At 42.4% G+C, this 27,223-nt stretch overlaps 1 protein-coding gene across 1 annotated transcript in view; it reads right to left on the bottom strand.

The window, feature by feature from the left end:
- Positions 1 to 641: 641 nt before the first annotated feature.
- The window catches only part of LOC135206575 (ubiquitin-protein ligase E3B-like), a 51,636-nt gene continuing 25,054 nt past the window's right edge, over positions 642 to 27,223 (bottom strand). The window contains exons 3-4 of the mRNA XM_064237918.1: positions 17,921 to 18,085; positions 642 to 752 (exon numbers count right to left, since the gene is read on the bottom strand). Coding sequence (XP_064093988.1) covers positions 642 to 752; positions 17,921 to 18,085 — 276 coding nt within the window. The remainder of the gene's footprint in view (positions 753 to 17,920; positions 18,086 to 27,223) is intronic.

The raw sequence follows: 27,223 nt of genomic DNA, 5'->3' as shown, positions 1-27,223 counted from the left end.
TAATTCCTTTGAGGAAAAACAGCAGCTACAAAAAAATTAAGTCGTTCCTTTGACATTGTCTAATTCGTCATGCACTAAACCTTACTTTAGTAAGACTAAAATTTTTACTTACGTCCCACTTAAAATCCTGAATGCTGTTGTACAACCGGGCAATTAAAGATAGTCTAAGAGGTTGCTACTATCTTATTCTAACAAGATCTTCACGTAGATGATACCTTTCACCACGTAGTACTTGATATGTAATTGACTCTAAAAAGTCTCACTTTCTTTTATGAGATTCAATACCACACAGTTTCCAAAAATTTATATTTTCTCTTGTGGCCAAACTGTGGCATAGTTGGTAATACTCTCACTTCTCAATTTCCCTTCCTGCACTAGGCTGCTTTCTTTACCGGGGGCTTTTGGGTTTTATAGCATTCATCTTTTCCAACTAAAGTTGCAGCTTGACTTGTCATATAATGATCATGTGGATTACTTTGTATCTCCTGTTTATTTTTACTTTATTTCTAAAAACATCGACAGGTAAAAACAACCATCATATTATAGCATTGTTTTAAATGGGTAATTTTTCTACGTTATCAGACATCAAAAATAACATTATTTTGAGCGTATTGTTTCTTCACCTTACATCCTCCACAATGTCACTTCTTACCTGTATCTTCATCATCACCAACTTCCACACAACGAATAGAAAAAGGAGGCTCCAAGTGAGTAAATCCCAGCAGTGGAGGTTTTGAACAACTGGTAACAAACTGAAAGGAAAAGACAAATTTAACAATCGTTTAGTAGAGAAAATACTGTTACTTTACTATGCAACTGCACTTGGATTTGAAGAGGTCTACTTATTACACTACACCTTTGCTGAAAATATAATTCTCTTATCCCAATTTCAGGTAAGACACTAACATCTCACAACTTTCAATTAAGCAGCAAGTTTTGCTTTCAACCTGATCCATTTGTTCCCGTTTAGAGAGAATGATGGAGGACCTCAGCAGCAACAGTTTGCATAAAAGACATAAAATATTATTCTTATGAATTACAATTTGCAATAGCTTTTATATGAAAAAATAAAATATTGATTAATTAATGTAAAGTTAAAATTTAATTCACACTGATTTAAGGAAGTTTCTATTGAGTAACAAGAATTAGATGTTTATAATTCTTTGGTTTAGAGAGAAAAGTCCCCAGAATCGTGTTTAACTGGTTATGAGATGGTACTCTTACATAGCTTACATAGCTTTTTGTGCTGAAAACTGGTTTATTTTCAAGTGCCTGGATAACAATCCCCATACTCTCCTGGAAAACTATAACCCATTAAAAGTTCTGCTGTTTTAACTGCTTCCCTCGTCCTGGGACACACTCAGCAAGCATTCACAAATCAGCAAACCTATATATACAAGTAATCTCAGCATCACTCAAGGCATAGACTTACTTGCATACTAAACTTGGTAAAATCCTGGTAAAAAAAATCAAGGCTCTCAATTTATACCTGTATACTTGCAGATTAAATTAATATATAAAGCAGGTTTTGACGTAGGAAAACCCATTTTTGGTAGTCACTGCTGACTCCTCACGGAGTACCCTTTTCAGGGTCTATCCTGAGCTCCATTGTGACCAGACTAATGTCAAAGAATTCCCTTAACTGGGCTTGTGGCCGGGTATGTGTCGTAATGATAAACATTATAACGTGATAGAGTATAAGTGGACTCAGGATAAGGGGGCACTTCTATTATCCTCAGCAAGTACTAATACCCAGTTTCCCTACTATGTCAAAACAAAAAGAAGTGGTTGTGTGCATACACACTGTCACATTGTTTACATACAACCAAAATCTGACCAAGACGCCATTCCTTTCTGTTGGTCAATGTAGGATGATGCCATACCCAAAACCCATGTCTTTTCATCAGGGAAGTGGGATGGTATTGAGGACTCAACAGAGACTACCAAGAATAGATTTTTCCTACATCAAAACCTGTTTTTTTATAGCATAGTCAGTCTCGTCCTCAAGGACCTTTACAAAGAAACTGACAGGTGACGAGAAGCTCTTGGATTCTAATCATAACAATTCAAAAATATTTTTGCTTCAGGGCGAAGCCACTAATTTCAAGGCCTCCTTCTTTATTCCAAATACCTTTAGGTTTGGCAGCGAAGAACAAGAAACTGAGTCATTAGAACCCTCCTAGAGCGGATCTTTGTAGTGTGAAGGACCGCAGAATGGAAGTGAAAACTCCTATACTAGAGTCAAATCACAAAATCATAAATCAATGATTCTGTTAATGCTGCCTTGTATTCCATTATTGTTGTAACTGCAAGGTATTTGTCTTCAAAAAGGATAAGAAATTTCAAATTTTGGTTCCCTACAATTTGTGACTGGGTTCTCGGTATGGATACAATGCAACTATACCTTCCGTACATACTGGTATTGCTAGATATATGAAGTCTGTTGCACAAGGTACCTAGCAATGTTGGGCAAGTAATTTCACAGTAGAGATAATATTTAAGAAAATCCACTCGTGAAGGTCTTGGCTTAGAGAGGAGGATCCTTACTACTTTCCCTCCTACTCACTGGGATACAACCAGACAGTTTTGGAATTTACATCTTTGCCTATTTAATTTTAAAAGTAATAGGAAAAAAAAAAAAACCAATGCCTGTTTGGCCAGTTTGGGACTATTAAGTGAGCTGTTCCTTAGTAGATTAGGTGCTTGCTCAACAACTTCGAAATCTGGAACCATGGAGGAAAGGGTATATCGTCCTCCATTTGTTCCAGTCTTGTAGGAAGGCATCTCTTGCTGTTGCTTGCATGGCAGTTTGTGATTCTCATATGTGGCAAACAGGTCCACTACCATTTGTGGAAACATGTTGGCTACTTTCTGAAATAGTTGTTGTCCAATTCCTCTCTGTTGAGGCTGTCTTTTCCTTGATAGGTAGTCTACTATTACACTGACACACCCTGATAAGGTGAATTGAAGACAAGTAAAACTTCCTTTTGTTGAGTATCATCCTGACCCTTAATGTTGCGCCACTGTAGTCATGTTGTCTAGAACCAACTAAATGCCTCTCTTCTGGAGATTTTGAGTTTTTTGAGACAAAAAGACAGCCATCAGCTCCAGGAAACTGATATGACAATTCTTTGTAGTAGCTGAACACCTCCCTGCCACCTGACATTCTTCCCAACATCCTATCAACCTGTCAACAAGGCGCATCTGTGTGTATAGTCATTCATACAGACTAAGGAGCCAGGGTGACCTGTATTGCCAGAGATTCCCTCTGGGATCAAGGCCGAAGTATCTCCCCATATTTTTCAATCTTTCGGTGAAGTCAGTCTCGCATCTTGTTGTTTGCATGCGACTTCACATTCATTTGTTGTAATCCAAGTATTGGATCTATTATCGATGCAAATTGCAACAAGCCTGTCATACATTCTACCTGCCTTTTGGAAACTGGGCTGTGCAAGGCACATTTTGAGGACTTGCCTCATTCTATTTTCAGTATGATCGGGAGAGACAACAAGCCTTGAAAACTATCCCAACATAGTCCCAGCTACTAAAGGTGTCTGCTGAGTGTGAGGTGAGATTTTGCCAATTTATGATAAAACCTTTTGCACACTTTTCTTGTGGGCCCCTAAATGGACCATACATCTAGGTGGGTTATTATATTTGTATTTCTGATTTCTCAAGAACTACCATAACTAACTTTGTCAGATCTTAGGGCAATGTTTAGCTCACAGAGCATGGCTTTGAACCTGTACATATCTTTCCATATCCAGAGCCTAAGGAAAGGAAACAAGTTAACGATGACAGGGACATGCCAGTATGCATCTTTCAGATCTAAGTCGCTTTTAGAACAATTGAACACAGTAGGGCAACGGTAGTTATTAAAAAAATATGTCAAACAGTGTGCTTGTTCAATGTTGATAGGTCTAAGATCACTCTGTTTGGAGGAATCCTTTTTTGAGGACACTTAGAAAGACATGCTTGATGACAAATATCTGCATGTTTCTCTATGGCTCCCACTAACAGGGACTTTTCTACACGTAACATTCTAAAGAGGACGTCTGGTTATTGGAAGAACCCCTTTACAGGAGGGGGAGGGGTGAGACTGTTCCCACCCCAGCCTGTTTAAAATCAGTGCAGTGTCCTCATAGGAAAGACTTCAATTGCCGTGGTGTCATTGAAGTTTGACCCCCAACCATACCATTCCCATTGATATCCACCTCTTCCTCTACCTCCGCCCTTGATAGGCATTCATTTGTTGCTTTCTACTTCTATAAAAGGGTCTCTGGACCTTGTGAACAAATTTTTCTCGCTGTTGTTGTTGTCCTTTTGTGATGCATCATCCCATCTGAACACCTACCTGTTCGTTTGAAGGAAAAACCTTTTGGGGTGACTGAAGGCTTTGCCTTTTTAGCGAGCCTTTTTGAGTTGGGTAAGGGGATGTTTTTGGATTTTTGTTTCCTAAATTCCCCTCATTCCAAAAAGGGAGTACTCTCATACAATTTTGTTGGCAGGTTTGCTCATTAAGTTCTTAAACACAACAGACTCCTCAACAAGAATGAAGTTACATTGGGAAGTGACTAGTTGGAGCCCTCCAAAGTTTCCATTTGCACTTTTATGCGCCACTCTAGCAAGTCACAAGATGCTTGCCACAGGGTTCTCATAAGACTTTTTCTGGGCTCAGCTCGTGTCGGCCTGTGAAAATATCCTTAAGTTCATTATTTCTAGGTAAATAATCCTAATATTACCAGAGAAAAAATAAAATCAAGAAAAATGTCAGTCAAACTGACTCGCTCACTCTATAAAAGAAGTGTCGGTATGGACACAGGGGCGAGTGAGACCACTACCACGAGCCATTTACCATTTAGACCTTCCCATCACAAAATCCCCCACCTGAGAGAGCTGATACCAAAGAGTGATGCGTCCGCTACTACTACTACTACTGACGCCAAGCGGAGAGCAGCGCCTCTAGTGGCAATCCTTTATAATTAGCTCAACAACGCCAGTTGTGATTTTTGTCCCTCGTGTTGTTTTCGCTTTTCTGGATTTATTTCTCTACGATGGAACGTGCTGCTATCGCTTCAGCTAAGTTAAGTGCCCGATAAGTCTTTTTTCATATTTTGTCTTCCAGGGACCAGTATTTTCCGTTTTTTTTAGGTCTATATACGGTCACATGGTTGACTCGTGGCGGCCATGAGCCGCCGTGTTTGTTAAGATTTCCCAGTCTCCCATACTGGGACATCTTATCCTTAGGGCTCTTATTTTACGTTCATCTTCTTGTTACATCGTATTTTAGAATTAGGGTACACAGCCCATACCTTATTACCTATTATCTCTTAGTTTGGTATTTAGGGCTATACTGTTTTTCTCGCCCAGCAGCCCATCCCGCTCTTGCTCTTCATCGGCTACTGCTGGCTCCGAGTAGTCGACTGTTCTTCGGATCAGTTCGCCTCCTCCTGGGCTTCTTTCTCTCCTACTCAAGTGTCCCTTCTTCTTTTACGATGTATTTATATTTATTATTTGTAATCAGTGTTATTTAGTGTGTTAGGCTAGCTCAGGCGCCTTGTACCTTGTGGGTTTGGTACAGCTGGGTTCACGTGGCCCCTCTTGTGGTTGTGTTGCTACCACGTCCTGGTCCACCACGTTCACGTGTCCCATTAGGCGCCATACCCTCTCCCTTCCCTCCCTTCCACGTGGTAGGGAGGGGTCTGGTCGGGCCTCCTCGGTTGTTATGACAACCACTGTAGCCTTCCTCCTCTCCCTCTGAGGGGGCCGGAGGAAGTCCCATACCAGCTGGGGGCCTGGGTGACCACTTTTGTCTCGGGTACCGGGGTACCCGATGAGTGGGAGTTTGGGGGGTTGGCCACCCCTCTCTCTCTCGCCCGCCGCGACCACCCCGGTGTGCCCGCTCTGCTCTCCCTCTACCATCCTATCCTGCCCCTACCATGACGGACGGAGCCCCTGCTCACTAGCCAGGGGCCCCTTCGGTTATCGTTTGTTTCTGGCTCCGCCAGCGGGCGGGGTAGGAATTTGCCAGTGGTTCTATATAGCTTGCCTAGTATATCTTCTTTCCGCTACCGGAGGAGAGCTTGCTCACTTACCCGGGCCCTCCTCTAGTAGTCGGAAGAAAAGCATGTCTTATTCTATAAGTATACATGCCCTTACTGATGTTTTTCTTTATACATATATATTTATCATCTTCACGGTGTTATTTTTCTGTCTACCTCCGTCGTGGTTCCGTGGGCTCCTCACCACTCCTGGTTGGTCTTCTTCCCCGTCCCCGGCGTACGCTGCGGACTCCAACCAAACCGCCTTACTAACCACACGTATTGCGGAGGAGCTAGTTTTACTCTAACTTACATACTCCCGGCATGCACGGAGTCTATGTTAGGCTGTAAGTGTGTAATCTCGATACTCATGTATCCCTCCACTTACAGGCTACTAACTGCCAGGAACCAGGCTGCAATGCAGTCCTCTACGACCCCTGTCCCCACGAAGAGTGCAGGACCCACGCCCCGTGCGCCACTACCCACGGCGAGCTGATTGTCTGGCACCATGAGGCATGCACTATCTGCTATGACCTCGTGAGTCAGCTTTTGGGTGGGGTAAGTAGATTCCTGGACAACTTTCTTGTAATCAATTGTTTATCTTTAGTTTTAAGACTCACTTTAAGCTGTAACTCCGCCATCAGAGGCTTCACATTGCCTTCTCTTTCAGGCTGCCGCCGTGAAGGAAGTCGCCTTGGCAACCTTGAAAGCTTGGGTAGGCGGCTTCGGTAAGAACGCCGCCAAGGGACAGCCTTATATTCTGGATAGGAAGTTGGCTATCCAGATCTTCCCCGGAGGGAAGGCGACGGGGTATGTCGACCCCGCCTCGGCAGCCCCACTCATAGCCTCAATTCAGCAGGAGGTGCAGCAGGCGTTTGGGTCCGTCTCGACGCAGGAAACGGTGCCGGACCGTCGAACCTGGACTTAAATACTGAGCCAATGGCGGTAGTGCCGAGGACTTGTTGGTCGAGGTAGGTGTTTCGGGCGCTCAAGGGCTACCTTTGAGCGCTCCTGGATCTTCTTCTCCTGTCCCTTCTTCTTCATCTTTCCAAGGCTTCACGGGATCTGAGATCCCTTCGCCTTCACCCACTCTTTCTGTACCCGAAAGTGAAGGGACAAAGAGAGCAGAAGACCCTTCATAAGACGACTTCCAAAAAGTCGTTGTCTTCTTCGGCACGGAAGTCTTCGACATCCTACGCCGATGCGGTGAAGGCCAAGCCTAGCTCTTCCCACTCTAAGGGTTCAAGAAGCAGGCTTCTAAGGAAGAAAGGCCCGAGCGATCCAGCCGAGCCAGTTCCTTCTCTGGCATCCACTGGATCCGCTCCGGTGACTCCTTGTTGGGGTGGCAGCATCTAGTGCTTTTGATCCCACCACCTTCTCAGCAGGAGTATTGCAGCAAGTGGGAGAGATGGTCGGCTCTCTCGGTACGAGATTTGAGCAAATGTGTTTCTCAACTCTCCAGTACAATCAATCAGTCCGGTCAGTCGATCCAAGACCTCTCTAACCGTGTTAGAGAACACGACGACCGTGTTCGCTGGCCAGAGTCAGGCCCCGCAAGCGAACTTCCCAGTAGGAGGTACTGGTTTAGTCCAGCTACCACCCTATGAATCCCTGCGGCTTCTCTATGAATAATCCTTGGAGGGTGGCAGCTTATGCCCCCTTCAAGGACGGCATGATCTCCATTCCGGAGTGTGGAACGAGAAGGATTGAGGACTTCGAGTTCTACCCCCCGCCCCCCCCGGATTGACTCAGCCTTTCATAGGGTATGCCAGACTGACCCAAACAGCCCTCAATAGAGAAGACAAAATCTCTAGGGAGACTGTTTTATACAGTAGGGATCATGCCCAGAGGGAGTGGGTTCACTGCCTGGAGGATTGGGATTGCATGAATACCAAACTCCAGGCCTTCAAGAGCCCTTTCCACTATCTTTTGCCACAGAGGAGGAGGCTTCTCTCCCATTTGCGACAAAGATGGTGGAAACGACTCTTCAAGCCGTTCTTAAGGACGAACCCGTTCCGCAGTTAAGGGAGGCGGAACCAACATCCCCGCTCTTCCCTGCGTTCGGCGAACTGTGGGAGAACTTACCAGCTACTTTCACAGTGGGGAAGCTTGAAGCCGACTGTGCTATGGACCAGTTCGGTGAGAGCTCCCTAGACTGCCTGATAGCCTTATTCAGGCAGAATTTGATGCCCGTACTAGATTTGGGAGGTCACTTAACTCCCTGATCATCACGGAGATGGCTGCCCTCTCGTACACCACCGAACCACTCTTTAAGATCCTGGCGAAGTCTCAGCTTCAGTCAGTCAAAGCTGATGCTTTCGATACTTTTTCACGCCAGACGGAATTGTCGAAAGCATGTGTTTGCAAGAAGCCACTATTAGGCACGAACCTAATAGGCTTCTTGCTTCCAGCATGTGGGGTGCGGACCTCTTCCAGAAGCTTCTGTGAATGAGGTACATCACGAGGCTGCAAGGCTTAACCAGAGCCTTAGAGCCAGATGGGGTATCTCATCCAAAAGGAAGCAAGAGAACCCGCCCGCTTCTGGTAAGAATTTGAAGAAGACTAGTAGAAGGTTCCAGCCATACCAGAAGCAGCAGCAGCAGCAACACTTCGTCCAGGCTGTCCCAGTTACTCAACAGGGGCAGCCCTCGACTTCAAAGCAGAGTCAACCCATCCTCCTGTTGTCTCCTCAAAGTCAGCCCTCGACCTCATACACCGTCTCGCCGGCTTTCAACTCTATGTATGAGAGCCAAGCATTCCCAACCTTTAACAGGTTCTCTAGGGGAAGCAGGGCGAGAGGTCACTTTCGTCAGCGAGGTTCAGGAAGAGCTGCAAGAGGCAAGCACTTCAGAGGAGGGCGCGGAGGTCAACCCGCTCAACAGCAGTGAGGCTCCCCAAGTAGGAGGGAGGCTGTTTCTCTTCCGTCACAGGTGGGGGTTCAGCAAAAGGGCACAGAGCATTGTGTCCAAAGGATTGGGTTGGAGTTGGATCAAAGATCCCCCCACCAAACAAATCATTCTATCAGGCACATCAAAGGAGTTGACAGATTATGCGGAGGAACTCCTTCAGAAAGGAGCTATTGCGAGAGTCAAGCATCTAAAATTTCAAGGGCGCTTGTTCAGCGTGCCAAAGAAAGGCTCAACAAAAAAGAAGGGTAATCTTAGACTTGTCAAAGCTAAACTTCATTCGTTGCGACAAGTTCAAAAATGCTGACCATCTCGCAGGTGCGGACCTTACTTCCCCAGTGGGGGCCCGTCAACCACCTGCTATCGATCTTACAGACGCATACTATCTATCCCTATAGCGAGGCACTTCCGTCCATTCCTAGGCTTCAAACTAGGAAATCAGACATTCTCTTTCAAAGTGATGCCCTTCGGACTGAATGTAGCCCCCAGGGTATTCACGAAAATAGCGGAAGTAGTAGTCCAGCAATTGAGATCGCAACGGGATAATGGTAGTAGCGTACCTCGACGATTGGTTGATCTGGGCACCAACTGTCGAGGAATGTCTCAAAGCCCACGAAGAAGGTAGTTCAATTCCTGGAACATCTGGGGTTCCAGATAAACAAAACGAAATCCAGATTCACTCCGGAGACTCGTTTTCAGTGGCTAGGCATCCAATGGGATTTATCCTCCCACAATCTGTCAATTCCGGTGGTCAAAAGGAAAGAAATAGCCAAGTCAGTGAGGCAATTTCTCAAAAACAAACAAGCTTCAAGGAGAAACCAGGAAAGAATCCTAGGTTCCCTTCAGTTTGCCTCAGTGACGGACATCCTTTTGAAAGCAAGACTGAAAGATATAAATCGAATTTGGCGTTCAAGGGCAAAACGCCAAATCTCGAGACAAGTTGTCAGTGATTCCACAAATCCTTCGCAACCAGCTCCGTCCATGGACAAAAATGAAGAATCTTGCCAAGTTATTCCCCTTCAATTCATCCTCCTCCGGCGTTAACGATTCACACGGACGCCTCCCTGTCCGCGGTTGGGGAGGATACTCTCAATTCAGGCAAGTTCAGGGGACTTGGTCCCCGCCCAGTTCCGCCAGCTCCCCACATAAATGTGCTGGAAGCAATGGCGGTGTTTCTTTTACCTTAAAGAGACTCCTCCCCCTAAAGAAGTTTCACCTAAGATTAGTTTTGGACAGTGCAGTAGTAGTACACTGCATCAACAGAGGAGGGTCCAAATCCAAACACGTGAATCATGTCATGATAAGCCATCTTTGCTCTAGCAAACAACACAAATGGCATCTTTCTGCCACCCACTTGGCTGGGGTAAGAAACGTTATAGCGGACCGCATTGTCCCGGTCAGTCCCTCTGGAGGTCAGAATGGTCTCTAGACGACAGGTCGTTCCAGTGGATATGCCAGAGAGTACCAGGTCTCTAAGGTAGATCTATTCGCCTCACAGACGAACCACAAGCTCCCTTGCTAGTGGCCCCCAACCTGGACCCTCTGGCTTATGCCACAGATGCCCTGTCGATAGACTGGAATCAAGGAAGAGAATCTATGTATTTCCTCCAGTGAATCTTTTGAAAGTTCTGAGCAAACTGAGGACTTTCAAAGGTCTAGTAGCCCTGATTGCTCCAGACTGGCCAAAAGAGCAACTGGTATCCTCTGCTTCTGGAGTTGGGGTCTCTGGCCTCAACGGATTCCCAACCCAAGCTGTCGCAACCAGTACAAATGAGGACTGTGTTCGCTTCCTCAGGAATTCTTCAGACCCTAACTTTATGGACTTCATGAAGTTTGCGGCTAAAAAAGATGCTAAACATTGACCCCCAAAACATCCTTTTCTAGAATCAGATAAAAGGGAATCAACTATTAGACAACATGACTCGGCTGTCAAAAAGTTAGCATCTTCCTGAAGGAAAACGGACACTACAACCATTACAGTTAATTTAGCTATATCCTTTTTCAGATCCTTGTTTGAAAAAGGCTTAGCAGCTAGCACCATTACTACTAATAAATCGGCTTAAAAAAAATCTTTTCAGTTGGGTTTCCAAATAGACTTAACAGAATCTTACTTTACGTCTATTCCCAAAGCCTGTGCTAGACTTAGACCTTCTGAAAGGCCTACTTCAGTTTCATGGTTCTTAAATGACGTCCTCAAACTAGCCTCAGATACTGACAACTCGTCTTGCACATTTATAATGCTACTTAGAAAGACGTTATTTTTATTAAAGTCTGGCCTCAGGGGCCAGAATTTCAGAACTGTTGGCTCTATCCAGGGATTCGGGTCATGTAGATTTTCTCCCCACCCCTCAGGAGAAGTTCTACTTTCTCCGGATCGCAGCTTTTAGCTCAAAAATGAGGATCCTCTTGCAAGGTAGGGGGGCCCCTTGGAAAGTCATCCCACTTCCCGCAAAGATCCTTCCCTTTGCCCCAGTATTAACTTTAAGAGCCTTTCTATCTTGTACATCCTCTAGATCCTCAGGTCCTCTTTTTTTTATGAGAGAAAAAGGTAGGCACCTTATCAGTTAAAATTAAAAGAATCAGACAACAGAGTCCTGTTTACTTCATTAAACAAGCCAACCCTGAATCAGTTTCCAAGAGCACATGATATCAGGGCAGTAGCTACTTCAATTAATTATTTCCAACATATGAATTTTGAGGATCTTAAGAAGTATACTGGATGGAAATCACCGACAATCTTCAAACGTCATTACCTGAAGTCCTTGGAATCATTAAAATTTTCAGCAGTAGCAGCGGGAAACATAGTTTCCCTGATTCTGCACAGTAGTTGTAGTATAAGATCCAGGTCTCCCTTTCTACCTACCTTGTCCAAAACTGCCTCACCCTACTGCTATGCTCTTCGTGGTACTCTAGCCTTAGCCGCTAGGATTCAATTGGTGGACTGCCCCTTATTTTTTTGCTAGGGGCACCCACACATTATGCATATAAATGTGCTTCAGTGTCTCTACCCTTATTTTTATGCTAGGGTAGAGCACAATGTGTTTGTATATTTAGTAAATACCAATTAATCTTAGTGAATCTTTATATATAATTGTTTGGTTACCATTATACTATTCTGTACTTACCATTATTTAATTTAAGCTAATTTTAAGTACCTTATGTTAATATAGTGTAATTGGTTCTTTGATTCACTTATATTATATACTAATGTTTTTACAGTTTTTGTTTCATTTTGACCCTTCATTACCATCTTGTCTGTTTCTCTGGTACTATTTCACAGGCCGACACGAGCTAAGCCCAGAAAAGGGATTTTGACGAAGGAAAATTCTATTTCTGGGTGATTGGCTCGCATCGCCCTGTGAAACCCACCCTGTTTTTTCCTTGCCCACCCTGCAGGACAAGATGATCATTTTATAAAGGATGGCCACTAGAGGCACTGCTCTCCGCTTGGCGTCAGTAGTAGTAGTAGTAGCGGACGCATCACTCTTTGGGTATCAGCTCCTCTCAGGTGGGGGATTTTGTGATGGAAGGTCTAAATGGTAAATGGCTCGTGGTAGTGGTCTCACTCGCCCTGTTTACCATACCGACACTTCTTTTATAGAGTGAGCGAGTCAGTTTGACTGACATTTTTCTTGATTTTATTTTTTTCTCTGGTAATATTAGGATTATTTACCTAGAAATAATGAACTTAAGGATATTTTCACAGGGCGACACGAGCCAATCACCCAGAAATAGATTTTTCCTTCGTCAAAATCCCTTTTACCACAACAGCAACAATTGTTCTGGAACATTTTAGAAGACTTTTCATGGCAGCTTCCAGTAAGGTGGGAGAGGTTACAATGCTGAAGATGTGGATCCTAGTACAAAATTCTGCTGAGACTCTTCTCGTAGGGGTCCTAAATAAAGGAGACTTTTCCCCTTCAGAAGGGAGCTGTCGTGTTGCCTTGGTGGTGTTTTCCGAAACTGGGATGACCGAGGCAAATGGTTTTAATTCTGCCATTACCTCTAGTCTTTTAATCACAAGAAAATTCTGAAAATCTGTCTTTACAAGATTAATAATTTTGAAAATGAGGGGACAGAAGGCTGGAACTCTGGTGAGCAACTTTGGTCCCAATAAAGGGTGTCTTCTATAGCTTTTAATGTTATAGACACTGGTAAGAAGACTGTTTCTGTTAAAGGTCTTTCACAGTAGTACGGTCTTCGATCAAAGTTTTTTCTCTCATTAAATAGATATTTACTATAGGGAGAGAAAATGCGCACTGATGCATCTAACCAAGAATCATAAGTATCATCATGGATGATTATTAGAGCCCCTATCATGTTTTGATTTAAAGCTTTGTATTCAGAACTGACCAATAGTGGATTCCAGTCATAATTCCAACACTAGACCTTATTTGGGAAAAATAGACCTTATTTGGGCAACATTTGCATCCCCTTTCACTTTTGGTTTGCAGGATACAGTACTTTTACACTTTGGAGTGTACTAGAATACTTATATTCTTTTTCGGAATCATGCAACATGTCGCTCAAACATTGCTGTTCTGTGGCAACGACATTTTGCATGTTATTCATAATTTCCTTAAAGAATTGATCAAATACCGCAAATTGTGTATCCCTTCTGGGGAGCTTGCATAACCTGACTGAGCATATACAGCCGAGCTGCAACTGCCTAGTCCCCAGGGTGACTTACCATAACCCTCTGAAACTTGTCATATCCATTGGGTTCATGTGGATCCTTGTATCCATTTTAGAGGAAGGATCCTAATTTCCTTACGAAATTGAACAAATGCTGCAAACTGTGTATCCTGTTTGGGGAAGCTTACACATTTTGACTGAACTTCAACAACTGAACTGTAACTGCCTGTTACCAAAGAGGTAGAAGTCTTGGGTAAGTTACAATACCCCACTGAAAATATAGTAATATCAGCCAGAGTCAGTTGGATCCTAGTATCCCTTTTGGGGGAAAAAGATCCTCTTCAGCATCGATAGTTGTAAATGGGGATAGAATTCCTTCTAGAAGGCTTCTCCCATGGCTACTTGAAATTTGCATCCCTGTTCCATCTGGATTCTGCAGGATCATTTCACTGGCAGTGGCCCCCTTATATTCCATAGTAAGTATGTCATGCCCCCTTCATATTCCATAGTTAGAATGTCATGCCACCTTCATTATTAGTAATGAAGTCACCCTCATGTAAAATCCCTCTATTTCCTCCGCAGGTTTGACTCGGGAGGTACTGGGGACTGATTTTACTGGGCTTTTGCCCAAACATAAAACATCTGGGAGGTACTGGGGACTGATTTTGCTGGGACTTGATCCAAACATAAATCTTGGTCTGAGAAAAAAAGGGTTATTTATCTGCTGTGGAATTTTGCCCAAAAGATATAATTTCCCCTTTCCTTAGTTCTACTGAACCATAGGAATCACTGGGACAGCTTAAAATGAGCAGTTTCAACATTAAAACTTGCATGCAGTTAGTATGAGCCATATTCTCTGGCACAAAATGGTCCAAGCAATTTGGCATGGAACACTTGAACTATGGGTCCTGCATAATGGCAGCCCTGTAGTGATATAACGCAAGTTGTTATTAGAAGCCAGTCATTATTAAATTATTAATGAGGGACACCTCTGTAGTTCAAAAATACAGTTTCTATATTTGTAATGAATTTTATTAGAAATCTATGTTAACTTGAGCCCTTTTGAGGTTTAAGTTAGTTTTGACAGCCTATATGGCTGTACAGTTAAATGTATGTTTTTGCACTAGCGATGTCAAATTTTAATTTGAACTGTCATACCATTTGGACTAATATACTGTGTACTAATTTGTTTAGTTAGCCCGAGCCACTGTTTTTAAATGGCTTTAGGTTATTTAATTATGCCTAGGATACAGTTTATATTCCGTCCTATGCTATTTGGGCTAAAATACCAACAGTAGGATGTTTCCTAAACTGTTCTCTCTTAGCCTAGTATAGGGCATTACCCAAGCTCGAGTAGACAAGCATGGTGTTATGGCCAAATCTTTGAAAACAAGATACTGTAGCAAGTCATGGTAATGCACCTACACTCAATTGGTACAGTGGACCCCCTCCCCCCGCTATATCGCGGTTCAGCATTCGTGGCTTCAATTAGTCACAGATTTTTCTGTGGAACGTAAATCCAAATAAAGTGCAGAAAATTCTCTTAATTCCCAGATTTTTTTTTATAAAGAAATATTCATTAATTACTGTATTTTCATGTTATATTCATGAAAAAATAAATTTTTTATGATGAAAAAATAATTTACTAATTTTTGAATATTAATATTAATGTAAGCACTGCAAAATATCAATAAAATGTCTTTTTTTCAATGTATATTTAGATATTTAGGTAAAGTTTTTAACTCTACTTGTGAATTCCCAATGTTCCCCTATAGACTGTTAAAAGAAAATGGATGGCTTGAGTAACGTATGAGAGGAAATGGCTGTGCCTGAATATGGCGGGAACTTGATTAATTCTCACACGTATTTGTTAGGCAAATATTTTTAAGAGCAATATTGTAAGATGACTTTGAATTGATATAAAGTGTTTTCGGATGCTAGTAGAGCATATCTAAAATACATATTTGCTCATTTTTTTCATGTTATTTTTGTGACTAAGAGAATTTTTTATAACATAAAAGATGATTTGCTAATTTTCAAATATTAATATTAATTATGAAAACACAGCAAAATATCGATAAAATGTTATTTCACTTACAGAATCCATTAATACTGCATTACTGATATATTATCATCATAATATGCATATGAATAAATTATCATCCAGCTATTTGTAATGTTTACGTTCTCAGAACCCGCTGATTGAGCCTACGACCGAAGAATTAAGAAAATAATTTTTGAGTTGCTACAAGAATCGAGCTTATTAATGGAATTATTATTTTTAATTATGTACCTAAAAGTATAATGGGTATACAAAGGTAAAGTAACATAATTTATTAAAATATTAAAATAAAACTCCAGGAAGTTCATGATGCCACTGAATAAGTCTGTGCATACATACGTACATTAGAAATTTTTTCTTTTGCTTTGCTTGACTAATTGTACCACTTTTATTACAATTTTAGTTGATTTTATGTATGATTAAGACACACAACAATACACAAGAGGATATTTTTCACTGTTGACTGCACATATAATTTGGAATCATTTTTCAATGCACATTTAAATATTTGGGTGCAGTACTTTACTTGTGAAATCCCAATGTTTCCCCTATCTACTGTAAAAAGAAAATGAGACGGCTTGAATACTGTGCGAGAGAAAATGTCTGTGCCTGAATATACGGGAACTTGATTAGTTTCACAAGCAGTTGTAAGCCATATATTTTTAAGGGTAATATTGTAAGATGATTTTGAAATGATGTTAAAGTGTTTTAGGATGTTAGTTGAAGGTATATTTAGTGTAGGATGATAGTTTAAGGTAGGCATACCTGGTGCTTGAGCTATTAAAATAGGCAGTTATAAGAGTTTTAGTTTAAAGTATATTTTGTGTCTGAACTATTAAAATAGGCAGTTATAAGTGTTTTAGTTTAAAGTATATTTTGTGTCTGAACTATTAAAATAGGCAGTGATATGCATTTTTAGAAGGGAGTAACAAATTAGCACAGATTTTTGCGGGTGGTTGTGGTCCTGAACTCCTGCGAATACTGGGGGTCAACTCTACATCAAGATCTATGTCTTCAATGCAGTCAACATTCAGGTATTTCCAATATATTGCTATGTACTAGTTGACAAATCCTTCATATGAATGTTCTTTTTAATGACCTACCTTGAAGTATCCAATAGGGTGGGACAAGTTTGTTTCAAATGAGGCTTTCTTAGTAATGTGTTCATTCCAATGTAATATGTTATCTGAACAAGTGCGTATAATGTAATGGTTTCTCAATAAGGTGAGCAACTATGTCATGCATCTAGTGATGGCTAACATCTTTGTCTTCCCAGGAATCACTGAAATGGTGACTTTGCAGCAGACTACCAGTTAAACAACCAAGTTGCCCAGAGTCTTTGCTCTCCCTCACTTGGTAGGAAAGAGAGTTCTGTAGGTCCAAACAGTAAGAAGTCCAAAATTGACAAATTGAGCCTCCCTCTAAAGCAGGGTGGTTCCTTCCATTCTCTGGTGCACTCATACCAAGATGTTATGGTAATCAGCACCTAGCAACAAGAGAAGATTATCAAAGATATCCAAAGCAACCTGGGTGTTGGCTAACAGTACTTCCTTGCTTTGCAAATAACTACAGTATAAAGATTGGATAGGCAAGGGGTGTGAGCTGGCTTCTTGGTGTGAGTGCAAATGATCATGTGTATTGTGCATATCCTGGGACTGGACCAAACTCATAGATAAGACACCTGGGAAGGTGTCATCAGTTTGTTGAAGGTAGTGCCATCCTTATCTATCCTTTGGGGAGCAATCCAGTCAGACCACGATGAGAATTTGTCTGTCAGCCTAAAGAGATAAAAGATTCTATCTAGACCATCTCATGAAGACTTTTGCATATTTTTGGACAAAAATATGCAGGCAATTTTAGTTTTATAAGTTCCAGTTAACTTATATAAAGATTTACTTCATTCTGTGACCAAGAACCCACAGTCCTGTATCTAAGATGGTAACCATGGATATTTATTAAAATTTTGAATATGAAAGTAACTTTGTAAGAGAAATAACTAATGAAAATCACAACAGTACTCTTTGTCATTCCAAACTTGTCATATTTCCAGTCTTCTGTGAATGTCTTGTTGCCGTCCCAACAGACTAGCCAAACTAACGAAGACAGGTCTCACTGCATAACAACCAACTCTCCTCTACAAATGAGTTTATAAAGGGAGAGTATTACACTTTTAAAATGGGAAGCACAAGAAACCATAAATTTGGACCCAAAGCTTTATATGGATACTTACACATACAGTCAATAAAGATTTCTTTGTATAAATACAATGTACACACCTTTAAGAAAAGAGCCCTTTCCTCTTCCTTGAAATCCTTCTCCAGAATATCCCACAGCCAACAAACAACGCGGTGTTTATCATGAAATCCTCCATAATACTGTGTGTGGCGGCGAAGATCTTTAAGGTCTACAGCAACATTATCTCCAGATATCAAACGCTGAAACTGAAATGGAAGTAAGATTTGCTAGCATCAAACTATATGAATATGGTTTGAATTATAATAAAAACTAAAACTATACAAATATAATTTGAACTATAAGAAGCACTACAAACCCTTGTAATAATCAAATTATAAATTTATATTAGATTCATAAACATTAAATGCCAACAATTATCTCCCAAGCATTAAAACTGGAGCAGAAGAAAAATTACCATCAACTATTCTGAACACAGAATAGTGGTTTACAAATTTAAGAGAAACTAACATTTCTCTTTTATCATGATCTTCACACTAAAAATTCTTCTAACAAACAAATATTGAATTTATTATATAGAGAGGTCTTTAGACTTTCAACAGCAGTTGTCTCTGCATATTAAACACTGAAACTGAAAAGGAAGAAGATTAGCACAAGCTACTCTTGACACGAGAAAAGAAATGTGGTTGGAAAAATCAGAAAAAAATAATGCTACTCCTTTATAAAGCCCTTGTAATAATCAAATTATAAATTCCTTACACAGAGAGTCTTAAAACATCAACAAAGCAAAATGGTTAGTTTCTTGCTCCATAATTATAAAATATTTTTTGTTCCCTTATTACAAACCTCTTATCTTTGTAATGCTTTAATGCATTGAAGAAATAAACACAGTGACACCTCATAAGTAAAATTGTTACGACAAGCAACCCTAACCATTTATCTAATAATATGTATGTATTACGGCACTGGCAGGAAATAAAATAAATTAGGTCAATAACTTTAGTGTTTGGTGTTTGAGACTAGTGCAAAACAGTGAATTCCTCAGGATGCTGATATGAGACAAGTCTTAACGCTCCAATCACACCAGGGAGACTGCGGGCGCGCAAATGACCTGAATAGTGGAAAGATCAGGTGACTGTGACATCAGAGGTCAAGTGAGTTTACATGAAATGGAAAACGCACATACAAGGGAACAGAGAAGACATTGGCGTGCTTACATCCGTACGTCCATTAGTAGGTTTCAGTGCATATGTCCATGAGGGCAAAAGAGATCATATATAACTCCAGTATGGAACCTTATCGATTCATTAGACAAGAATCTGTCAGTGGTGACCCCAAAACTTGGAAAGATTTATAGGACATTTATCCATTTCATTTCTTATGTCCTTTCAGTGTCTTATAATTGTGGTTTCTTTTTCAGGATGGATTCGGTTGTCGCTATTGAAAAATGAATTCTCTAGACTTTTATCTGACATTTACTTGATAGAGACTCATGGAGTTACTTGACAGTGAGAATAAGTGGGGATAGTTCTATCCAATATGATCACGCAGAATAGCAGAATAGTAATGGCATTTTAATTATTTTTGGGATTTTTAATTCATTTTTACTTAACCTTCATGTTAGCTATTTTGGGGAAATCAAGACTATTTCTGGGCTCAGCCGTGTCGCCCAGTGAACGCCCAGTGAAATATGTCTGCTTTAGCACTATTTCTAGTAAAATATTGCTATAATACCAGAGAACTGCTAAATTGGACATGTCAGAAGCTTCTGACTCGCTCACCTATATAAAAGGTGTCGGTATAAAACTGGGGCGAGTGTTAAACACTACCACAGCAAACCCCTCAATTAGCCTTTTCCTCATCAAAAGACCCTAAATACGGGGAGCCGACCCATAGGTCACACCTAGCTACCCCGTTGAAGGCGTCTGTGACGACATACTTTTCGATAGCCATATCGTGTTCGTACGTTCGAATATAGCTATTTGTTCTTTTATTTTTATTCTTGGTTACGGATCGTCAATCTACCTCTTCACCCAAGTCAGGTACTGGTTCCTCCCTTTTTCAATATTTAGAGAGTGAATTTGCCTTTCGTTTTGCCTTTATTTAGGATTTTATTTGGCGTCACTTATAAGTAGCGGGCGGGCGGCAAGTCGCCTTTGCGGCTTACCCTTGAATTGTACCGAGTTCGAGTGGTCTTCCTCTCTGCTTGTAACATGTGATATTTCAGTACATATATTTATTTATTTCTTGGGTGGCAGTTTTTAGTCGATCCTATTTTCGTTTATGTATTGTTATTTTCATTATTTTCATGTTTTTCACGGGGGTCTTCATTCGAGCACGTTTTCTTTATTTCGTGCTTCGCCGTTTTTCCATCGTCCCCCCCCCCTCCCCCCCCCCTGTTATTTTTAAGGTTGGTTTATTTCATTCAAGAATTTTCCCTTTTTTCTTTTCGTCAGCTTTGCCGTTTCTTATCGTTTTGTCAGTAGGCAAGTAGTTTTTCCCCTTTTTTCCCCGGGTTACTCTGTGTACCCCCACCCCGGGTCATACAGCTCCGGGTGGTTTTATTTCTTACACAGTCCCCGGGACGTAAATATATGAATATATATATATTTTCCTTTCTTTTGCCACGGAACTTGCAAGTTCATGTGGCCGTCCCGGGTTACTTCGTGTACCCCCCACCCCGGGTCATACAGCTCCGGGTTGTTTTAATTATTACACAGTCCCCGGGACGTAAACATATGAATATATATATATTCATATATTTTTTATATATATATTATTTCAGTCCTGAATGCTCCGGCATATGACATTATTATAATATAATCCTAATAAGTTTGTGCAATTGTTCTTATATATTATTGCACTTACAGGCCACTCAGTGTCTGGTTGCGGTCTACAGGATCCGTGCAACCATGATGTTTGCCGGAACCATGACCCCCGTGCGCAGTATTGCTTACGGTTACCGTAGTCTGGCATCACGAAAACTGCTTTGCCTGCTACGACTTGTACAACAGGTTACCTGTTCGGTAAGTTACAGCACTGCTTGTTCTATGCATATTGTGATGGAATTATACTACTACTGTTAGTGTAAAAAAAAAATAAAAAAAAAATCAATAATAAATAAATAAATAAATAAATAAAAAAATAAATAAATAAATAAATAAATAAATAAATAAATAAATAAAATAATAAAAATTTCTTTAAATTAAATTACATTAATTAATCAACATATGTAAGGATAATGTTCAAAGATTTTACTCGAATTGACACATTCCTTGCATTACAGACGGAGCAGTCTGTTAAGCATGCTGCACTCTCCACCCTCAAGATCTGGGTTGGAGGTTTTGGACAGAACGTAGGGAAAGCTAAGCCTTATATTCTACCTCAAGATATGGCAGCCTCCCAGCCGGGAAAGCTGCCAGATACGTTGACCCAAAAGTCGCAGCACCAATTATCAAATCAATTCAAGATTCAGTTATGGAACAGCAAGAGGCAGAGTTGCCGGACCTTGGTTGGAAGTAGTCTCACTTGAAGTAGTGAGGATTTGCCCGTTACACTAGATATGGTTACAGGTAACAGTGTTAATGAGGCTAGCCTAGTTGGTCACCGGGGTCTTTCCTCGAGTGACTCTGATTCTTCCTCTCCCTTTACTCCCAATTCCTTCATGGGTTTCACAGGAGGTTTGCCCCCTCCCAGGTCGCATTCCTTCTCTGTGATTCCTAGATTAAAGAGAAAACCTTCGGGTAAAACCTTGCTTAAAAGCCAATCAGACACAAAGCCAAGGCCTGGGCAGGTGCCAGAGGTTCATACACATATTAAACCTAGGCTGAGATTTCTTTCTAAGTCTGCAAATCCAAGGCCTTAAGGAGAGAACTCTTCCCATTGCCCTAAAGTCCCATCCCTTCAACGTCTTGAGATCGGATACCTCATAAGGTACCGTAGGGAGGGCTGGAAGGTTCCCCTTTAGTCGGCAAAGACCTGTTCAACACGAATATTTTAAATCAGGTCAGTGGTCTTGCTAGCTTAGTCAGTTCAGTCGCAGCAAGGTTTGAAAGGGTGTTCTTAAAAGTTTAGGTGCACAGGACTCCCTGATTGCAGGTCTCAGACAGGAGTCGGCAGTTCCGGCACCTCCTAGTAACTTGGTGCAAGGTCAGAGCATGCCTGATGGGTCCACGCTCCCTCCGTTACCTGGTGATCCTTGGAGGGTAGTGAACTTCGCTCCGTTTGTCAGCGGGATGTTGACTGCAGAAGGTTGTGGTACACGTAGACTCGAGGATTTCGAGTTCTTCCCCGAAAGGTTATGGCCACCATTTATAGGTTACGTTAGGTTTATGGAGGCAGCTTCGATTAGGGAGGACAAGGTCTCCAAGGGGACTGTTATCCTTTCTAGCAATCAGGCTCATCAAGTATGGATATGGAGCATAGAAGTGGATCTGCTCAAATACTAAGGTAACAGCATTTAAAAGCCCTTTCACGATGTTTACGTCTGATGACGGGAACTCCTTACCTTTTACATAAAAGGTAGCAGGACTTACCCTTCAGGCAGTGACTCGGGAAGAGCCCCAGCTTAGCGAGACAGATCCCACATCATTGCTACTCCCAGGTAGGGAGAATTTGTGGGAAGTTTGCCGGCTACATTCTCAGTAGGCAAGCTTAAGCCAAACTGTGCAATCAACTTGTTTAGTGAGCGCCTCTGTCAGACGCACTGATCCAAGCCGAATTTGATGCTAGGACACGTCTTGCAAGGTCTCTTAACTCTCTAGTGATGACGGAGACGGCGGCTCTGGAGTACGCTCATGAACCGCTGTTTAAGGTCATTGCGGAGTAGTTACTTTTAAGCATGCAATGTGACTCGTACAGCTTTGCGGTTACTAAGAGAAATGGCAGGAAGCATGTTCTATCCGAGGCTACGACCAGGCACGAACCCAACAAGCTTCTGGCTTCCTCAATCTGGGGTGCAGATCTCTTCCCAGCTTCGGCAGTAAACGAGGTTCAGAACGAGGCATCACGTTTTTAATCAAAGCATCAGATTGCGTTGGCGGGGCATTCCTTTCAAAAGGAAATTAGACTCTTCTTCCTCCCAGTTTTAGGGCTAGGAAGGGTCAAAGAAGGTACCAACCTTTCCAAGTTCCGCAACAGCATCCTGTGCTACAAGCTGTTCTAATTCAGCAAGTTCCCCAACCTTCATCTTCTAAGGCTCAGCCTCGGCAACAGCATCAATTTGTCTTCCTTTTCCGTCCGTCGGCTAGCCAACAGGTTCCCCCACTGTCTTCATGGTTCCGCCTGCTTTTAACCCGGTTCGGATGAGAATCGGGTTATTTCAACCTTTTACCAAGGTTGCTAGGGGTTGCAGGGCTAGAGGCCCCTTTCGTCAGCGTGGAGGAACCGGAGCCCAGGGCGAGCTAGAGGTGCATGGTCAGGAAAGGAACCCGACCCTCCCATCATCTCAATGAAGTTCCTCAAATAGGAGGCAGGCTGTATCTCTTTTAACATCGTTGGGGGTTCAGCAGCTGAGCCGAAAGCATAGTATCCATCTATCAGCATCCAACCCAAGGGTTGATGGATTACTCCAGGGATCTTCTCCAGAAGGGAGCAGTCTCCGGGACAAAGAACTTGAAATTTCAGAGTCGTCTTTTCAGTGTCCCAAAGAAAGGGACCGACCAAAGAAGGGAGATCTTAGACTTGTCCCGTTTAAACTTGTACATTCCTTGCGACAAGTTCGAAATGCTGACCATCTCTCAGGTACGGGCCTTACTTCCCCGTGGGGGCGTCACCACCTCTATAGATCTTACAGATGCCTATTCTCATGTCCCAATGTCTCGGCACTTCCATCCATTCCTGGGTTTCAAACTAGGGAAAGAAGCCTATTCCTTCAAGGTGATGCCCTTCGGGCTGAATATAGCCCCAAGGGTTTTCACGAAACTGGCAGAGGTAGTGGTGCAGGAGCTAAGGTCTCAGGTTTTATTGGTGGTGGTGTACCTAAACGACTGGCTAATCTGGGAGATGGCCAAAGACAAGTATATGAAAGCCACGGACGAGGTCATATCTTTCCTGGAATATATAGGGTTCAAGATCAACAGGACCAAGTCCCGATTGGCCCCAGAATCCAAGTTCCAGTGGCTAGGTATCCATTGGGGCTTGGATTCACACAAAATCTTTCCATTCCATCAGGGAAGGGGATGCCAAGGTAACAAGCCAATTCTTAAAATAAAATGCAAAAAGGCTTCGAGAAGGAATCAGGAGACGACCCTAGGCTCGCTCCAATTTGCCTCAGTCACAGACGTTCTGTTGAAAGCCAAGCTCAAGGACATCAATCGATTTTGACGTTCAAAGGCCAATGCCAAGTGTCGCGACAAGTTCAGCCGGGTACCTCTGATTCCCAAGGAACATCTACGTCCATGGGCAATGGCCGAAAACCTAGCCAAAGAGTTACAGTTGCAGTTCCCTCCCCCGTCCCTACTGGTGCATACAGTCGCATCACTGTCAGGTTGGGGAGGTTATTCACAGCACGACAAGGTTCAGGGAACTTGGTCACCTCAGTTCCAAAAGCTTCACATCAACATCCTGGAAGCTATGGCAGTGTTTCTGACCTTAATGAAGCTCCGTCCTCCGGAGGAGACTCATATCAGATTGGCTCTTGACAGTGCGGTAGTGATACACCGTATAAACAGAGGTGGTTCAAAGTCAAGTCATGTGAACCACGTGGTGATAGCAACTTTTTCTCTAGCTGACAAGAACACCTGGCATCTATCGGCTACCCATCTGGCAGGAGTCCACAATGTAGTAGCAGACGCACTGTCCCGGTCAGTCCCCCTGGAGTCAGTAATGGTCACTGGACCAGGAATCCTTCAAGAGGGTTTGTAGGAGAGTACCGGTGTCTGAAAGTAGATATGTTCGCTACAGGGGCAAACCACAAGCTGCCTTGTTACGTAGCCCCAAATATGGACCCTCTAGCATACGCTACGGACGCCCTGAGCATAGATTGGAACCAGTGGAGGAAGGTTTATTTATTCCCTCCAATGAACCTTCTCCTGAAGGTGCTGCACAAGTTGAAATCCTTCAAAGGTCAGGTGGCTCTCATAGCTCCTTACTGGCCCAAGAACAATTGGTTTCCCCTTCTCCTGGAACTAGGTCTTCGTCTCACCCTCTCCCGGACTTGAGGCTGTCGCAACAAGTTCAAAACGGTGACTGTGTTCGATTCCTCAGGTCTTCACAAAACCCTATCTTTATGGATTTCATGAAGTTTGCAGGTAGGAGGGTATGGGGACATTGATCCACAGAACATTTTGTTCTTGGAGTCAGACAAAAGAGAATCTACACTTCGCCAGTATGGTTCAGCAGTTAAACAATTGCCTACATTTCTCAGGGAATCAAATGGCAAAGTAATGACAATGAACGTGGCTATAACATTCCTCAGGACTTTATTCGAACAAGGCTTGGCAGTTGCCACAATAACAACCACTAAGTCAGCTCTGAAAAAGATTTTTCTTCTCGGGTTTTGGTTATAATCTATCTGAGTCTTATTTCACCTCAATCCAAGGGCTTGTGCACGCCTGCGGCTTATTCACAGGCCGTCGTCAGTGTCATGGTTTCTTAATGATGTCCTCAGGTTAGGACTCTAAAACAGACAAACTTCAAATGTGATTGCCAAACCCTTCTGCGTAAGGCACTGTTTTTATTAAGTCTGGCTTCAGGTGCCAGAACATCGCAGATGTCATCTTTATCTAGTGGCCAAGGGCATATAGAATTCCTTTCCTCGGGTGACGTGTGCTTTCACCAAATAAATATTTTTATGAATGGCTAAGAATGAGAACCCTTCGGTAAGGTGATCCCCATGGAAGGTTGTTCCGATTCCGCAACATTCTTCTTTATGTCCTGTTAAAACTCCTAAGGACTATTTATCTAGAACATCTACCTTTTCGGAGGCCCCCTCCCCCCTTTTTCATGTGGGGCGGTGGTGGTACCCATATCTCTAAAGGGCATTGCGCAGCAGTTTTTGTATTTTACCAAGAAAGTCAGCCCAGGGTCCTTCCCAAAGCGCGTGGTATTCTGGCTATAACAACTTCTGTAAATTTCTTCAAAATATATGAACTTTGATGATCTGAAGAAGTATACTGGTTGGAAGTCGCACTGGGTTTTCCAAAGCATTACCTTAAGTCTTTGGAGGATCTGAAATCATTGCAATAGCTGTAGAGGAGGTCAGTGTCTCCTGCTACAACATCATATCTAGTACTGTCCTTGTGTCATATGAATATTTTCCATTATGCCAGCATTATTAACATTCTCACCTACCGCAGCACATTTCTTTCTTTGTATTTGACTTGGTGTATGGTGTTAATTTATACAATTTAATAATATTTATTTTGTTTCAGAGTGATGTAGTTGGTGTTTTCTGGTACAATTTCACGGGAGCGACACGGCTGAGCCCAGAAAAGGGATTTGAGTAGGAAAAATCATTTCTGGGCGAGGAAGCCGTGTCGCCCAGTGAAATCCCCCCTGTGGTTTTCCCCCCCCCCATTGCAGTGCACCAAGCTTCATGCTATCGATAAGTATGACGTCACAGACGCTTCAACGGGGTAGCTAGTGTGACCTATGGTCGGCTCCCCGTATTTAGGGTCGTGATGAGGAAAAGGCTAATTGGAGGGGTTGCTGTGGTAGTGTTTAACACTCGCCCCAGTTTTATACCAACACCTTTTATATAGGTGAGCGAGTCAGAAGCTTCTGACATGTCCAATTTCTGGGCTCAGCTCGTGTCGGCCTATGAAAGGATCCTTAATATCATTCTTTCTAGGCAAAATTAATCTAAATCTTACCAGAGAAAAACAAAATTAAGAAAATGTCAGTAAAACTGACTCGCTCACTCTATAAAAGAAGTGTCTGTATGAGAGGGGCGAGTGGGATCACTACCACGAGTCATTCACCATTTAGACCTTCCAATCCAAAATCCCCACTAGAGAGCTGATACTAACGGGTGATGCGGCCGCTACTACTACTACTAAGGACGCCACGGACAGCAGCGCCCCTAGCGGTCATCCTTAATATTTAGCAGTACGAGTTGGACGCATTTTTTCACGTGTGCTAATCTTTGGATTTATCTCCTCTTCTTTACCATGGAACGTGCTGCCATCGCATCGGCTAAGTTAAGTGCCTCATAAGTAGTATTTTCTGTATTTTAGTCTTCCAGGAACCAGTATTTTCCTTCTAATAGGTCATATACGGTCGGCTAGTGGCGGCGCCATGCTGCCTCATGTCTAGAATTCCCGGTCTTCCATACTGGGACTTCTTGTACTTATGGGCTTACTATATCAACGTTCATCGTTTTTACATCGTATTTTTAGCTAGGTTAGCCCGTTTACCATTCTCTTAGTTTGGTATTAGGGCTATTC

Source organism: Macrobrachium nipponense, chromosome 31 (genome assembly GCF_015104395.2).
Source record: "Macrobrachium nipponense isolate FS-2020 chromosome 31, ASM1510439v2, whole genome shotgun sequence".
NCBI lineage: Eukaryota > Metazoa > Arthropoda > Malacostraca > Decapoda > Palaemonidae > Macrobrachium > Macrobrachium nipponense.
The sequence above is the reverse complement of the archived record's forward strand: the minus strand, read 5'-3'. Positions and strand labels throughout refer to the sequence as shown.